The 16,475-nt window shown below is 29.2% G+C and overlaps 3 protein-coding genes across 3 annotated transcripts; 1 reads left to right on the top strand and 2 right to left on the bottom strand.

Moving 5' to 3' along the window:
* Positions 1-74: 74 nt before the first annotated feature.
* Positions 75-2,524, bottom strand: LOC123270590 (spermine oxidase-like). Its single transcript, XM_044736718.1, has 8 exons — positions 2,347-2,524; positions 1,992-2,262; positions 1,708-1,921; positions 972-1,202; positions 786-911; positions 523-725; positions 335-455; positions 75-252 (listed from the first exon to the last, which is right to left on the bottom strand). The coding sequence occupies exons 1-8, from the start codon at positions 2,480-2,482 to the stop codon at positions 145-147; spliced, it is 1,410 nt and encodes a 469-aa protein (XP_044592653.1). The 5' UTR covers positions 2,483-2,524; the 3' UTR covers positions 75-144.
* Positions 2,525-6,840: 4,316 nt separating this feature from the next.
* LOC123270807 (protein 60A-like) lies at positions 6,841-8,859 on the top strand. Its single transcript, XM_044736956.1, has one exon. The coding sequence runs from the start codon at positions 7,443-7,445 to the stop codon at positions 8,625-8,627; it is 1,185 nt and encodes a 394-aa protein (XP_044592891.1). The 5' UTR covers positions 6,841-7,442; the 3' UTR covers positions 8,628-8,859.
* A 6,102-nt stretch (positions 8,860-14,961) lies between these two features.
* On the bottom strand, positions 14,962-15,844 carry LOC123270039. The gene is made up of 3 exons (XM_044735979.1): positions 15,643-15,844; positions 15,261-15,577; positions 14,962-14,979 (listed from the first exon to the last, which is right to left on the bottom strand). The coding sequence occupies exons 1-3, from the start codon at positions 15,650-15,652 to the stop codon at positions 14,962-14,964; spliced, it is 345 nt and encodes a 114-aa protein (XP_044591914.1). The 5' UTR covers positions 15,653-15,844.
* Between the last annotated feature and the right edge of the window lie 631 nt (positions 15,845-16,475).

Genomic DNA, 16,475 nt, shown 5'->3' with positions numbered 1-16,475 from the left:
TATATATATATATATATATATATATATATATATATATATATACATATAGTTTATTGTTATGTATGTTTGATTTATAATTTTTCTAATAAATATAAATTTTAATTTTATTTACTGAGATTATTTATAAAATTATTTAGAAGAATTCTACTTGTAATAATTGATTAAACGATCAGCTTCACGCCATCCTGACTCAATAGCGCCATGAACTGTTGAGTAATGAAGAGATGTCGCTTCGCCAGCAAATAATATAGTCTAGAAAATAAATTAACCAATGAATATAATTGGGAATTATATTTTGTAAAGATTAAATTGAAACACTAAAAAATTAACTTACAGGTTTATTATTTACTTCAATGGGTGCAGCATAGTCTTCAATGTGAGCATCAACAAGGTCAGCTTTTACGGGTCGGAAGCTCTGAGTTCCCAGAAAGTTTTCATTGGTGTTCCAAAGACTCCTGACAGCCAAAAAATTGAATTACATTTAATAAGCCAATAAATAAATAAATGAATCACTCAAGTAACCTTTTGATGATATTCGGCTCCGAAAGTTTGTGAGTCTTTCCAAAAAATTTATTGATCACTTGCTTAACTTGTTCTTGAAACAGTTTTTCATCAATAGACTCCATTTCATAAACATAACATCCAGTAACCCAGAAAACCATCATCTTTGGTTTGTGTTCTATGCGCATTGATGAGGTAAGTCCTAACATCCATCTTCTTTGTGGCTAAAAATGATTGATAAATCATTTAAAAGACATAAATGGAAACTAATAAGTAATTCTTACGTCATTTTCAATTTTTTTTTTATCTTCTGATGTCCAGTACAAATGTCTAAACCAAAATGGCTCCCCTATCCACCATGGGTTCTCATAATAGACAAGTATCTTCGCTATGCGGCCCAAAGCAAGATTCTGAGACAATTTTATAATTATTTAAACTTTACATTATTCATTTTATTAATCAATAATTACCATTATCGCATTGAGCTTTTTGCCAGTTAACGCCGGAGTGAATAATGTTTCGTGGTTTTTCTGTAAAACTGCTATGGATGGCGTCACTATGACATGATCCGAGAAAAAATTTTCGCCGTTAATTGTTGTTACCTTGATGGGACTTTTAGAGTAATCGATACGGGAAATTTTAGAGTTCAATTTTGTTTTACTTCTAATCGGCAATTCTTCTTTTGGATTCGGATATTTTTTCTGAAATAATTACAAAGTTAATCTACAAAAAACAAACGTTATCTTCAAGAATTCGATAATACATGATTAATTGTTACAAACGGTGATCCGACTTTATTTTCCCAGACAAAATCTCTCCATGACAAAATCTTACTGATTATTACGTTGATTTTCTACGGAAACATGTTAATGGTTGATAATGTAGAATTTTAATTAAAATATGAATATGTTATTAATTTGTTTACAGAATTTTTGAATCAACATTCATACCAAAAATAGAAAAAATAATTATAATATTATTATTCCCAACAATTGTGATGGTCTATTTTCGTATAAATATACACAAAAACCATGATAAAAAGGCTCAACAAAGTCCCATGCAAAAAAAAAAATAATTACAAATTATTTCAATTATAATAAATTGTTAAAATTAGTTAAGAGAGATTTTGACAGTGAGAATCCGTCCGGGGATATTTTGTCGAGAAGATTTTGTCCAGGGAGATTTCGTGGTGGAACCGTTACAAACCATTAAAATATCCAGAATTGTAGAGTAAGTTCGGTGTTTCCAATTGATTAATTGGTCTCCTTCACAGTCTGCATAGTCTTTGAAGCCTTTAGCAGATACTTCATGCCAGTTTTTAGCGCCATCCATTGTCATCTGCGCTAAATTGAGAGACTCCATTAAAGGTTTGTGTTTATCAGCGCTAATTTCCGGGTGACTTTTAAAATATTCGTTGATTCTGAAAACAAATTTTAATTATTGTATACTTTAAGAATATCAAACTAATAAAACTTTTACAACAAGCTTACTTGATTTCTGCGTATTCACCTACGGATCCAGTCTTGAGAGTCCCAACGACATCTCCAACAGTATCGCTGATATTCTCCAAGAGCTTCAAGAGTGGGGCTGCAACCTGTTCGGAAATGATTTCTCCATCAGAACCAACAAATATTCCTGATGAATTGAACTCTTTGTTCTCGTAAGTTCGTTCTAGTAGTCCCAGTGGCCATGCTAGTTCAAAGGCCACGTTGTCTTTTTCTCCGTGGACCCATTCTGCTCCAAGATCCGCCATATATTCACCTGCAGGTATGTTGTTTATATTTTATTCACAATTAACAACAATTAACTTAACTTTACATTACTAATTAATATTTTTTTATTTACCCATTAAAAAGGAACAAAGTCTCCCACCGATACGGTTTTCAGCCTCAAAAATCGTCACGTCAAATCCATTTTGAATAAGTCGCGAAGCCGCGGCAATCCCAGAAGGACCTGCGCCGACTATTATTACCCGTGACATGTTCAGTCAAAACTTCAAAGCTAACTATTCTGGTAATTATGTTGGATAATATCGTTTATCATAGTTTAATTTTTAAAAACATTTATTATCAGTGTTATAATAAGATAATGCAATTTATTTATAAAGTCCAAGATTTTTTTTTTTACTTTATCAATGTAATTTTTTTTAGTGAGGTTATCTACATTTCAATAAATAAATTTATATATCATTGATATTAAAGCTGGTTATATAAATCTATATAAAATTGAATGAAAATTTAATTAGTAGACATCTAAAAATTTTTTAGAATTTTTTCTTATTAAAAAAAGTATTACAAAAAAATAAAAAAAAAATTTCAATATTGTTAAAAAACTTGAAAAATTGTAAGTGCAATTTTTAAAAAATATTTTTTTGTTCTAATTTAACTATTGAAAAAAATGTCGGCTAACTTTATAAAATGAAATTTTATTTTCAGTGAACATCAGTGCTCATAACTCACGCCGGGCTGTACAGGCTTAGTAGTGTATCAATGAGTTAGTAATTAATAAGTTAAAAAAAAAAATCCGTAAATACTACTTAAAATTATTATTGTCCTAAAAATACTAAATTTTTAATTTTGGAGAATTTTAGCATTTTCAAATGGGATTTTTTATGAGTAGGTTATTCAAAGGCGGTCAAAGGAGCGTTATTCGACAAAGGAAGGAACGTAAAACGACGGTAAATCGACAGTGGCACGACGATGAAACGACAGCAAAACGACAGTGAAACGACTTTGAATTCACTCCTATTTTACTGTGTAACAACAGTGCTTTGACTTTCAAATAACTATACATTTATGAACTTTTTACTATGGCTTCACTCCATAGTTGCCATATTAAAATGTCATTTGAACCATTTTACCAAGGTCTAATAATCTGATATATACCATATTTTGACAGTAGTGAAATGAAACAAAGTCACCAATGCTTCACCGTGAAATTACAACTGTAATACTAAGTTCTCACTGTTGACCATAGAGGGAACTACCGACTTTCCATAGTATTTTCACCGTGACCACAAAACCGCCAGGGACTTTAAAGATTAATTTTCCAAAAATTTCAATGAAAAATAAAACAATTATAATTTAAAAATTTTTTTTAATTTGTTTTATAACTAATTTTGTATTGCAGATTCATAAATCTGCCGCGAAAACGAACAAGATCATTAAAAAAAAAAAAAAATAACTATAGATAAGTTCATTTTCCGACATTCTATGGCCAAAAATAGGTGAAGCCCTACATGTAACCAATTACTATAGATTATGTAAATATCGTAAAGTATAAACTAAATATCATTCAATAAATAAATGTTCTCACCCTTATGGCTGATAATTGCTTTCTCATGACTGGGGTACGCAGGTAGAATACCATTGCACTATCTAGAAACTTTTAATTTCACTCAAAGAAAATGGGTACCTGTGCATAGAATTCTGAGTGTTGTAAAAGTTATTACCTTTATTATCTTGTACTCAAATCACAGTCCTCAAGGACTGTAAATTGCGCCCTTATTGCAATCCAGTCATTCTGGCTCAAGCCTTCTTACAGTGCGCATAAATTTTTAAAAACTTTCTTTCAAGGTTCAGTGATTAACGTGACAAATTCAAAATTTAAAATCGCGATGGATAAATTATTAGTTTTAATGTATTTAACTATATTTTTGAAAGTGTTAGCACAAAAGGCTAACAAATCTCCAGAAGTGTTATGGTTAAAAGACAAAAACTACAGCAGAAGCTTGAACGAATCAGCAATCCAGTTTACAATTAAATGGCTCTACCGACAACAGAACAGATTAATTCCTGAATCTTTTAACCAATCGGAAAATATTATCGGAGATTTATACCCACGGTTTCACGACACCAAGCAGTTGGCTCTCGACACGCAGAAATCCGACGACCTAAATCGCATGTGGTTTCCAGAATTAGGAAGTGAAAACAGTTTAGTTCACAGTGAAGTTAGGTTTTACCGCGATTGCTCAAAAACCGACAAATTATACCGTCGTTCCGTTAACATTACTGTGTACAGAGTTCTCGCGAATGAATTTCATGACCAGTTGGTGTATGTTAACTCGACACTTCTTCCGGCTTTTGAGAGTGGATGGTTTTCCGTTGACATCACCGATTGCTACAAACATTGGATGGCTTTTCCAGAAGATAATCAAGGTATACAGGTAGTGACGGAATTTGCGACGAATCGACGCAGCCGAGTTCGGCCAGAGCTCACCGGAATCGTGGATTTTGATGCCGAACCTCAAAAACACGCTTTCTTGGTCAGTTTTTTTGGTTAGAAAACCTTATTTGAAAATAAATAAATTATGTAAAAATTAAAACTAGATGTATAGAATATTAATATTTACAATTATAATTGTAATTAAAATTTGTGTAACAATAAAATATTTATTATTCAAAAATATTCTTTTAATTTCATTAGAATAACAAATTATTTAATTTATAAATTTCTAGTACTGAAATTGAAAGATTTTTTTTTATCATTAAAGACTTTTCAAATCCAAAAATCTTTATAAGATTTAATTTTTTTGAAATTTGTGGAGCTCCACTTTTATATAATTACCAGAAAATGTTCTAAAAAATTTGTGTTCAATGTTATTTAAAATTTCTGCATAAAGATTCTTTTTTCAAATATTTTTTATAATAATTATTTATTATATAATTATATTATATAGTAATTAGGTTGGCAATAGCCTAATCGGCTCGGTACCTGCATTTCGAAAGAGTGGGACCAGGGTTCGATTCCGGCGCGCACCAATATTTTTCAATGATTATAAACTAAGAATATGTGCGTTTCATTGCCAGCCTCTGTACCGGTCGGGTTTTCTGTGGTTTTCCCATATAGTTATGTAGGTAAAATGTCAATATAGAAGTACCTCCATACTATTTAAGACCGTAATGCAAATGCAGGTACTGATTATAACGCGTAAGTCGGCCACAGTCGCAGTACATGTGTGTCGGGCATGAAAGAAAAAATCCCGACATGCAGGGGGGTGGGGACGAAAAAGTGGTTGAGAGTTATAATGACGGGGTTGAGAGATTATATTGCGGAGAAAAAAGTGGCGAGACAATAATTCCCCACCCTCCCTTGTAAAACACTACAGTGATCCAAGTAAAACCATCCTCAATTATAACCTCAATTATATTATATAGTATATGAATATACTTGTTTAAAAATTTTATAAAATTATCAGACATTTGTTAATTTCAATTTTATAATATTATAAAGTTAGCCGACATTTTTTTCAATAGTTAAATTAGAACAAAAAAATATTTTTTAAAAATTGCACTTACAATTTTTCAAGTTTTTTAACAATATTGAAATTTTTTTGTAATACTTTTTTTAATAAGAAAAAATTCTAAAAAATTTTTAGATGTCCACTAATTAAATTTTCATTCAATTTTATATAGATTTATATAACCAGCTTTAATATCAATGATATATAAATTTATTTATTGAAATGTAGATAACCTCACTAAAAAAAATTACATTGATAAAGTAAAAGAAAAAATCTTGGACTTTATAAATAAATTGCATTATCTTATTATAACACTGATAATAAATGTTTTTAAAAATTAAACTATAATAAACGATATTATCCAACATAATTACCAGAATAGTTAGTTTTGAAGTTTTGACTGAACATGTCACGGGTAATAATAGTCGGCGCAGGTCCTTCTGGAATTGCCGCGGCTTCGCGACTTATTCAAAATGGATTTGACGTGACGATTTTTGAAGCTGAAAACCGGCTGAAAAACTTAATATCAATACCAAAGTTATTTACCAAAGTTATATACTAAAGGTAATTTAGTCGATTAAAAGATCCTTTTTCTAAGCTCGTTCATGACGTAAACCCATCTATTTTCAGGAATATTTAACACTCTGTTCTCTCTCAGTAGCTTTATGGGCACAAATAATTTGACTCTGTTGAGGATTTCTGGACTATTTAGTCCGTTTTTACCGATACTGTGGAAAAAGCATAAATCTGTTACTTTAATTCTTTGTTCCAATTTGATTTTTAAGACAATAAATCGAAAATCAAAGTTTTGTTATTGATTATTCTATTTATAATTGTTTTCATCAATTTACTGATTTTTTATCGGAAAATTGATATCTTTATTAATGAGTTTTTTAACAAAAAAAAAAAGTTATTTTTGTAATAAACAATTCGAAAAGTTATTCATAAATATAAGGTAAAAGCCCCAATATATGATCATGTACCAGTATATGATCACTCCATGTATTTGTATACCTATATTTGTGAATATAGATATACAAATACATGGAGTGATCATATACTGGTACATGATCATATATTGGGGCTTTTACCTTATAATACACATTTATAATTTTTTTTGTCGGTAAATTGAAACCGATTGGAGCTTGAAAAATGACGTCACGAACTGGCCCATCAATTACCCTGAATAAACATAGCGCCTCTAAAATTAAGGCACAATTAAACAGCACCTGATGTCGTCCTTCCCTAAAAAAAAACAATAAATAAATGGCTTATCTTTAGCTACAGATTGTCAGCCGCGTAAGCCTTATGCTATGCCATCCCTCAAGAACAAAGAATGCCAAAGCATACCATCTACCATACTAATACCAGAGCGTATATTAGTGGGCGAGTGTTTTACCTGATGAACGTAACAGCTCGACTAAGGCTACCTAGGCTTTTCCACGAATCCCGCAGGGCAAATTGGGTAAAAACTTAGTTATCATTTTAGAAAATTAGTTTTACTTCCAGACAGTCAGTCGCCCAGTCCTAGAATTCTCCTTCTGCTGGTCGGAATCCTCCACTCAGAAGGGATAAATATTTTTTCTCGTTCAAACCTATCATTTATCTTCAACATCCAGACATTCAGTCACCAGCTACCTCTCGGTGACAATCGTGCTCTAAATTTTATTTTACTCAGAATTATCAATAAAAAAATACAATGGCAAAATTAACAGTAGTATTAAAAATTTTGACCATTGTATTTATAAATTACAACGGGTCTGCTAAGTTAACCAACCCTACAAATCACCCTCTGCTGGAGCAACACTTGATGAATCTAATTGGGCTTGAATCAGTTCCACGAGATTCGAAAAAATATCGAATTGAAAAGCGATCCGCTCCGATTTACCTTATGGACATTTACAAAAATACCGTGAATCAAATTCCAGGATTCCTATATAACGACACTGCCGTCGATTTAACGAGCTACGACTTTGCTAGGATAAACCAGAGCGACGTAATCGTAAGTTTCGTTGCTCAGCAAGCGAACAGACGAGGAGAAAAACCTGAACTCCTCAGAAGAATGTGGTTCGACGTTTCCAAGATCAACAAAAACCACCAACTGATTTCTGCAGAACTTCGCCTGTTCCGTGACTGTTCCAGAGTTACTAAGAACAGCAACCGTCGTGCTTTTGTTGTCACAGTTTTCCGAGTAACCTTTGTCAACAAGAAACGCAAGTTTGTTCCAGTGAATTCCGTAGTAGTGCGCGCGAATTTCGACGGGTGGTTCTCGATAAACGTCACGGAGTGTTTTCGCCTGTGGATGGAGAACCCAGAAAGGAACTTTGGGATGAAAGTGGTCGCTGAGCCGCTCAAAAGTTTCACCAGTGGAACAAGGAAAAAGCGCAAGGTGAAGCTGGAGAAAATTGGAATTAAGGGATTCGATGGTGAACCAGAAAGATTCAGCTTTTTGGTGGGATACTTCAGGGACTTGGGCAATAACGATCAGTCCTTGTTGAACCAGGCTGTCGAGAAACTTTACCAGGAAGGACATCACGGAATCACCAAGAGGGCGATCAAGAGTAAACCTGGTCTTTGTAAAATGACTAGCGTGTTTGTCGATTTTCATGAGATAGGTTGGGATAAAACAATCCTTGCACCTCCCGGGTACGAGGCTTGGGACTGCGTTGGAATGTGCAAATATCCCGTTGGCGACTTCATGAATGGGACTTTTCACACTGTAATCAAGGAGCTGTACCAGAATTATAATAAAAATCGGTTTGACAAGTCCCATTGTGTTCCCATTGCGTACGATTCCATGAAATTTCTATTCTTTTCTGATTCAAATACTGTGGTTATCAAGAATAACAACGACGCAATTACTACGGCTTGTGGGTGTCGTTAATTGATCGGAGATTATTGTTCGCAGTGATAGTTTGGATTTCAGTGTAATTGTAATTGAGATTATTGTAGTGTGTGAATTGCATTATTGAATAGTTTTTTTAAAGTATTTTTATGACTAGAATTATGTAGGGTAAATGCACCAATTATTGACCAATTAAGGTTTTCTTTTTGTGTACTAAGCTATAAAAAATCTATTAACCTACTAAAAACAATTTGTAATGGATTTTATTAAAGTTAGTTACTTAATTAATAATAATTAATAACTATTTATAATAAAAATTAACAAAATTATATTAATTTTGTTATTTGAATCTTGAAATACTAAAATCACCAATTATTGACCGAAGAAACCCAATTATAAGTAATTTTGTAAACTACATATATGTAATTAAATTTATTCAGTACTTTTGAAGTATTAACGACATCTTTAACAAAACTAAACTTACAATATAATTTTAAATCGTACTTTTTTATAAAATAATATAAATAATAGCAATAATTAACATAAAGTCACATTTCTTTAGGTAAAAAATAATTACAAATTCATTTTGATGACGATAATTCTTCTGATTCATTTGAAATTTTTTTATTTTTCTTCTTCTTTTTTTCAATTATATAAAGCTTTTTTTACTAGCTTGTAACTCTTTTTTTTTTTTTTAATTGCTCAGCAATTTTTTCTTCTAATAATGCGTTCTTTGATATAACCGTTCACTAAAAAAATTAGAACAATATAAAATTTAATAATCAGAAAAGATTTTAAGTATTATTTTAATTATGAATATACATTTTATAATCATTATTTTTAAATTTACAAAACATTGAATGACTAAAGTACTTCTTAATTAAACACTTGACGGATTTAATTTTGAGGTTAAGAAGTTTGTATTATAAATATACGGTCATTAATTGGATTGTGATAAAATCAGAGGGTCTAATAAATGACTGAATGAATTTTTTACTGGGTAATGGGCTTCTGATGGATCCAATAATTGACGTTGTAAACAAACATAAAATATTTTTTTTAAAGCTGTAATAACTGCGTAATAAATTGCGTAATTTTTTATTATGATGATTAAATGCCATATTTTTTTATTTTAATACTTTAAGAAAAAAAAACCCCTGTAAAATATTAATTAATTAACTTTTTTATACATCGGTCAACTAATGGGTGACCGGTCAACAACTGGTGCATTTACCCTATAGAGTTTGATAAAATAAGTAATTTTGAATAGTTTTTTGTTATTTTTCAATTTACTTTGATTTTTGAACACTGAATTAGAGAAATTATTATACTGACTTATAATTTACAGGTATTAGACTCAAGGGTTAATACAAAACGCTTGATACTTTTGATATAAAATTTTGTAAGAAAATAAAAAGATAAATTATTTTTTGCATTAAAATTTTGATGAGATTTATATACGATTTTTCTTCTAGTAAAATAATGATAATTGTTTGGTTTCATGGTTGTAAAAAATCGAAAATTTATTATTTTGAGACATTTTTTATTTTTAAATTATTAAACTTCACGACGGATTTTCGATAAAAATTATGGAAATTTGTAAAAATAAATTTTTTAATTAATATTAATACTTTTAATGGTTATAAAAATCTCATGCCCATCGAAAATTTTTAATACGTGTTCACATTAGTTTGGTGATTTCTACACTGTAAAAAAAACCGGGGTAAGTCCAAAGCGGTGTAGGTGTTAAAATTTGCGGTATTAAATTCCAACATCGAAAGCGGTGTTAAAATAACACCGCTGCCTCTGTAAATATTTTTTTTCCGGTGTTAAAAATTTTCCGGTATTAAAATATTTTTCGATGTTGAAGATATTTTACTTTATGAATGTTTTTATTCACTAAATTACTACTATTGAACGGTATATTCATTAATTCATAAAACTATTAATTATTGTAATGCTAGGTGTAAAATTGTATAATTTTTTAATAAAGTTTGTACACTGTAAAAAAAAACCGGTGTGAGTCCATTCAGTGTACGGTGTTAAAAATTCCGGTGTGCAATTCAACACCGAAATCGGTGTAGCAGTAACACCGGTCGCGGTGTAAATATTTTTTTTCGGTGTTAAATCGGTGTTATAAATTTTCCGGCGTTGATAATATTTTAATTAACATAATTTTTATAATTAAACTTTTTATGTTTAATAATTAAAGATAAATAATCAAAAAAAGTTAATATTTAATTTAGAAAGTTTAAAATAATAAAATATTAAGTAGATAAAAATTTTTGATTAAAATAAATACACTGTAAAAAATTTCGATGTAAAAATGGACCCAGAGCACTTTACACGGCCGTGTAGTGTGAAATAGTGGTGTGAAATTCTCTCCGTGTAAATTTTCAATCTGTGTTACTTTAACACCATTATTAAAGGACAATCTTAGGATATCATATAGATAATCGAAAACTCTAAAATAGTGGATTTTAGTAATTATTTCATAACTTTTAAGTATTTTTTTTAAGATTTTCGGAATACTTCTAAGATAATTTTAGAATCAATGCAATTTATTTGAAGCAATTTAGTTGAAATTTTGTCCTTAAATCTTATGTGGAACCTTTTTTGAATCATCTTAAAACATTTTTTTAACTATTTGAGAACAAATTTTGAAGACATTTGAGACATTTTTCGGATATTTTTGAGACAATTTTGGAACATTTTTTGGACAGTTTTAGAGTGTTTTTACAACAAATTTGAAACATTTTCAGAACAATTTTACGACAATTTGAACGTTTTTTAAATGATTTTCATAGAGATAATTTATTTTTGCACAGCTGTAGATTTGTCATGTTTGAAACATCCATTATATTGTGAGAAACATCATGGTTACGATAAAAATAATTATTATATTGTTCCTAAACATTTAATATTGTAAATACTATTTAACTTGTTGTGTAACATTCATTAAATCGATTTCTGCGTAATTTTATAAATTGAAAATTCTTAAATAAATGTTACTTGTCTCATTTTAATAAATATTGAATATTAATTGTGTTTTATGGATCATGTAATATTCATACTCCGATATAGTGTAAATTTATTCTACTGTTACACCGTTATTACACCGGATTTTTAACACCGCAAAAGAGCACCGCTACACCGGTGTTAATACACGGGTGTTACATAGCGGTGTTAAAATGAGTCCATTTTAACACCGCTTTTTTTACAGTGTAGTGATTCTTTTTTTTTGTATTCTTCGTGAAAATAGATAATGTAGAAAAGAAATTTTCAAAAATGTCAATATTTTTTTAACAAAAAAATTATTCTATTTTTGATGAACAGGAAGAACAAAAATATGATTGTTCAAAAAAAAATTTGAATATCATTTTTATGGATTAAAGTGTAATATGAATCGTGAAACTAAATAATTATAATTACCAAATTTAAGGCGCGCGCATAGCGTGTTATTAAAATTTATAGTTCAAATTTTTTTTTTGAGTAATTTCACGATCTTATCTTACATGCGCCTTAAAAACGAATAATTTTCAAACAATTACTTCAAAAACAATGCAAAGTACTCATGCTATCTTAATTGTCTTGTAATAAAAATCCTCTAACATAATTGGTATTTAATTTTGTACTTATCTGATAAAATAAAAAACATAATATAATTCACTGTATTTAAAAAAAAAGTAATTTATTATTTATTATTAATAATCAAAAAACTGTAATTTTTTTCCTCGAGGAAATAAAGAAAAATATGTACATATAAAAGATGTTTGTATTTTATATAAATAACTAAACTAATGGTGTAAATAAAGACCAAAATTAATTCCATTAAAAGGTTATATTTTTTTTTATTTTTTAGTGGCTCCAAAACTTTCCGGAGTGAGTAATACATCAATAAAGGATAAATTAGTTTATCTTAAAGAATTTTTTCGTATTACAGAAGTAGTAAGTGGATTGACTAGTAAAGTAATAAATTATTAATTTAGAGATGTTTTTATTTTACCACCGTTTACTTTTTTTACTCATTCACATTCTGATGGAAAGTTCAGGTAGAATACAACAAAAATAAATGACGTGTCTGTCGCTAAAGGAGCCGAAATGACCGCGGGATTAAGTACCTGAGATGAATGAGTTTTTAATGATGTATACGGAAAATGGAAAAAGCCTTATATTTTGAATTGATATATAGTAGTCGGTGTTTTTGTTATCATTTTTAACATCAGTGTCTCAGATTGTTGAGATTTGAGCCGTACTACTTATACTAGCGGAACCTTATAATTTCGTCCTGCTATGCCACACACATTTTTTCGAGATAATTTGCTTGGAAATTTTTTACGCTTCTCAAGATTACAAGTCAAGGCCTTGTTAACATTTTTTTTCTTATCTACTTCGGTATTTTCAATCCACTACATTCTTCAAGTTGTTACCCAGAAAAAAATATTAACATCTATAAAAAAATTATTTACTTTATGAAAATTAGTTTTGGTAATTGTTTAGTTTATAATTTACAAAAATAATATTTAGAATTTTTTCAATTATTTAGTTTTTTTTTACTCTTATGAAAAATAAAAATTTTTTTTTTTAAATGTTCATTTTTCGGGTGAAATAAAAATTAAAAAAGAAATAAAGAAAACTAATTTATATTTGTAATATTTTCTTTTTCAATTATTGGTTTTTGAAAGTCTTAATAATTTATTTTCAGAAATTATTATGATTATTACCGTAAATTCGCCGTGAAATAGAACAATTTGAAAATTTTAATTTTTCAATTTTATAGACAAAAAAATCAGGTCACCGTGAAACTAAACAATTATTTTAATTTTTAATTTGAATAGTTAAAATTATTAGAAAATAATAATATTTTATGATTAGAATAAATAAATTAAAATTAAAAAAAATTTTTCCAAAAATTGTGTTCATAATTTTGTTTTTTTAATTTCTTCATATCAAATTTTTTTTTCAGTTTTCTTTATGATAATTTGTTTTTTAAGAAATATCTCCGATTTATCACAAGTGTGTTAATTTTAGTACCAACATTTTTCAGTTATTTTTAACTTTATATTAAAGCTATGAATTACCAAATTTTAGTATAGACAAAAAAATTCCAGACGATAAATCCCCAATATCAATCTGGCGCCAGGATGATTAACTACTTCAAAAAACAATTATCTCCATTACACTTGAAGTTTCTTAATGACCGTACTGTCTACTGTCTAGACAATCTAAACTCTAATCACCGGGGGCAAGTCTTCATAACTAGCCCTCTTATGTCAATCGTGTCATTCATGCCCTAGAGTTATCTCTGTAAGCACAAGTATCCGAAAAATATTTCCAAAATTTATTCAAGTTGATATCAGTGCAGTTTGAAATTAAAACCTAGTTGCAATGGATAAAACAATCGTTTTACTGTTTTTAACCTTTTTGTTGGGAGTGATAGTGGAAAGTTACGTCGTTGAAGTGCCAAAAGAAGAAATTACAGATCCAAAATATTCAGAAGACAGGTCCAATGTTATCAAAAAATCGGACGAGTCTGCGGTCCAGTTCATGATTCAATGGATGAACAAAGCGCAGAAAGTTCCTACAACAATCCCAGAGAATTTTGAAAAATCTTATGACAGCATGATTGGAGATTTATACTCACGATTCAACGATACCATTCCAGTGGCTGAGATCACTCGTGATCCAAACACAGCGTTTAGTGAGGAAGTTATAAAACCCCTATCACTGAATTTTATGTGGTTTTCAGAGTTCGGAATAAAAGACACTTTGATGCACAGTGAGCTCAGGTTTTACCGCGATTTTTCAAAGAGAAAAATCATCCCTCACCAAAAGTATTTCAATCTCAATGTCACTGTATACAGAATACTTGTAAATCAGTCCGACGAGTTGGTGTACGTAAACTCAACATTTCTTCCAGCCTTCAAAAGTGGGTGGTTTTCGGTCGACATCACGGATTGTTACAGACATTGGATGGCTCATCCAGAAGAGAACCATGGTATCAAACTAGTGTTAAAAGTACCGAAAATAAGGTCGGAATTATACTACACAGTGAATGCAAATGTTGCTGGGGTTGAGGATTTTGAAGCTGATGTTCGGAAACATCCCTTTTTGGTAAACTTCTATGATAAAAGTAAGGCGAGTGAGGGGTATTTTGAAAAACTTTTCTGGGAAAAATTGATGTCCTCGGCGAATGAAACTGGGAAATAAATGAAATTCCAATAACAAGTATTGGAATTGACAGACTTTTGAAAATTTTTGAAATTTTTTACTAACCTATTATTATATAAAAATTTTTTATTAATATTTTTTGAGTATTAAGTTTTTAAATAAACCCAAAAAAGTCATATATTTCTTAATTTAAGTATTAAATTTAGGATGTTACGAATTTCTTTTTTTCAGATGATAAAAAGAGTTTTTGTTTATAATTTTATATGTATAGTTAAGAATAAACTGAATAACTATCGGTGAGTTTTTAAAGTTAAATTTTATTGAATTATTTTTTGTATAAAAAAAAGAACCGATAAAAAACTTACTTGAATGAAAAAATAAGAAATGTTTTTAGAAATTTAGTTTAAAAAAAACTAGTTATTAAGTTATTGTTTTAAGTTTAATATCAAATATTTTTGTAGAATAAAATTTTTTTTTTTGTAAGAAAAATTATTTTTGGACTTCTTTTATTAAATTTTGTATAGTTTGTTCTTTTTCTAGTAGCTCTTGCTCGACCCGTTCTAGAGTTTTAAACTTTTCAGAAATCTTATTCATCTGGTCGGTGATTAACTGGTCGAGTTTCTTCTGGTCATCCCCCAGTTCCTGGGCTTTGCTGATCATCTCATTGTTCTTATCGATTTCGACGTTTATTCTCTTTTCGATGCTTTCACTTTTTTTTTTCAGTTCTCTTAAATTTGCTTTCACTTTGCTATTTTGTTCCTGAACTTGTGTTATTATTTTTCCTATTTCATCCAACTTCGCCGTAGCTGATTCATTTTCTAATTTATTACAAATGATTAGGTTTAATCTTGTTATTTATATAATAATATTTATAATTTTTTACCTTCACTCATTTTGTTGATTGATACTTCAGTAAATTTACTTTAGGTAAAATACAGAAGATTTTTTTTGGTTAAGTCTATGTATTTTAAATTTCAGAAGAAATGACAGGTAACCTACATTCAATTTAATAAATTATTTTACATTGATAATAACAAATAAGCCTACAGCTAATTGAACGTAAAAATTAAGGGTCAGTTTTTCAATCCGAGATAAAATTTTATCTGAGATATAATTATTATTGTCAGTATATCTATGTACCTAAAATATATAGATATATTTTAGCAATGAATAAAATTTTATCCCGGATTGAAAAACTGACCCTAAGAAACTCACATGAATCATTAATATTATTTATTTTGAATCAAAAGTAAATATCCAATTCACGTGATTACTCAAGATACAGAACTGCCGATAGATTTTATTTTCTTTAGATTTTCTCGTAATATAATTTATTTCTTCATTAAAAATCAAAATCACGTGCTATTCACGCGTCTCCCTTTTTAACTTTTAAGGAGTTGAGGATAACATTTTCGATATCGATATTAAACCACTACTATGTCATTGAACCATAAATTTTAGGCATTAAAAAAAATAAATGAAAAATAATAGACAATGTCTAGTATTCAAATAAAAATAAAACTATTTCGAAAGTTTTTTGAAAAAAAAAAAAAAAAAAAAAACGTACAATTAACTTTTACGAAAGTTTTATGTTACCTGATTACAAATTAAAAAATAAATAATTACTAAAGTAAAATTTTTGAAAATACATTCACTACGGCGTATCTTTAAGTAATAGAAATAATGTTAACCTTTCCTGGAAATCTCATTGTAAGA

This window comes from Cotesia glomerata, linkage group LG8 (assembly GCF_020080835.1).
Source record: "Cotesia glomerata isolate CgM1 linkage group LG8, MPM_Cglom_v2.3, whole genome shotgun sequence".
NCBI lineage: Eukaryota > Metazoa > Arthropoda > Insecta > Hymenoptera > Braconidae > Cotesia > Cotesia glomerata.
Note: the sequence above shows the minus strand (reverse complement) of the source record. Positions and strands in the feature narration are given on the sequence as shown.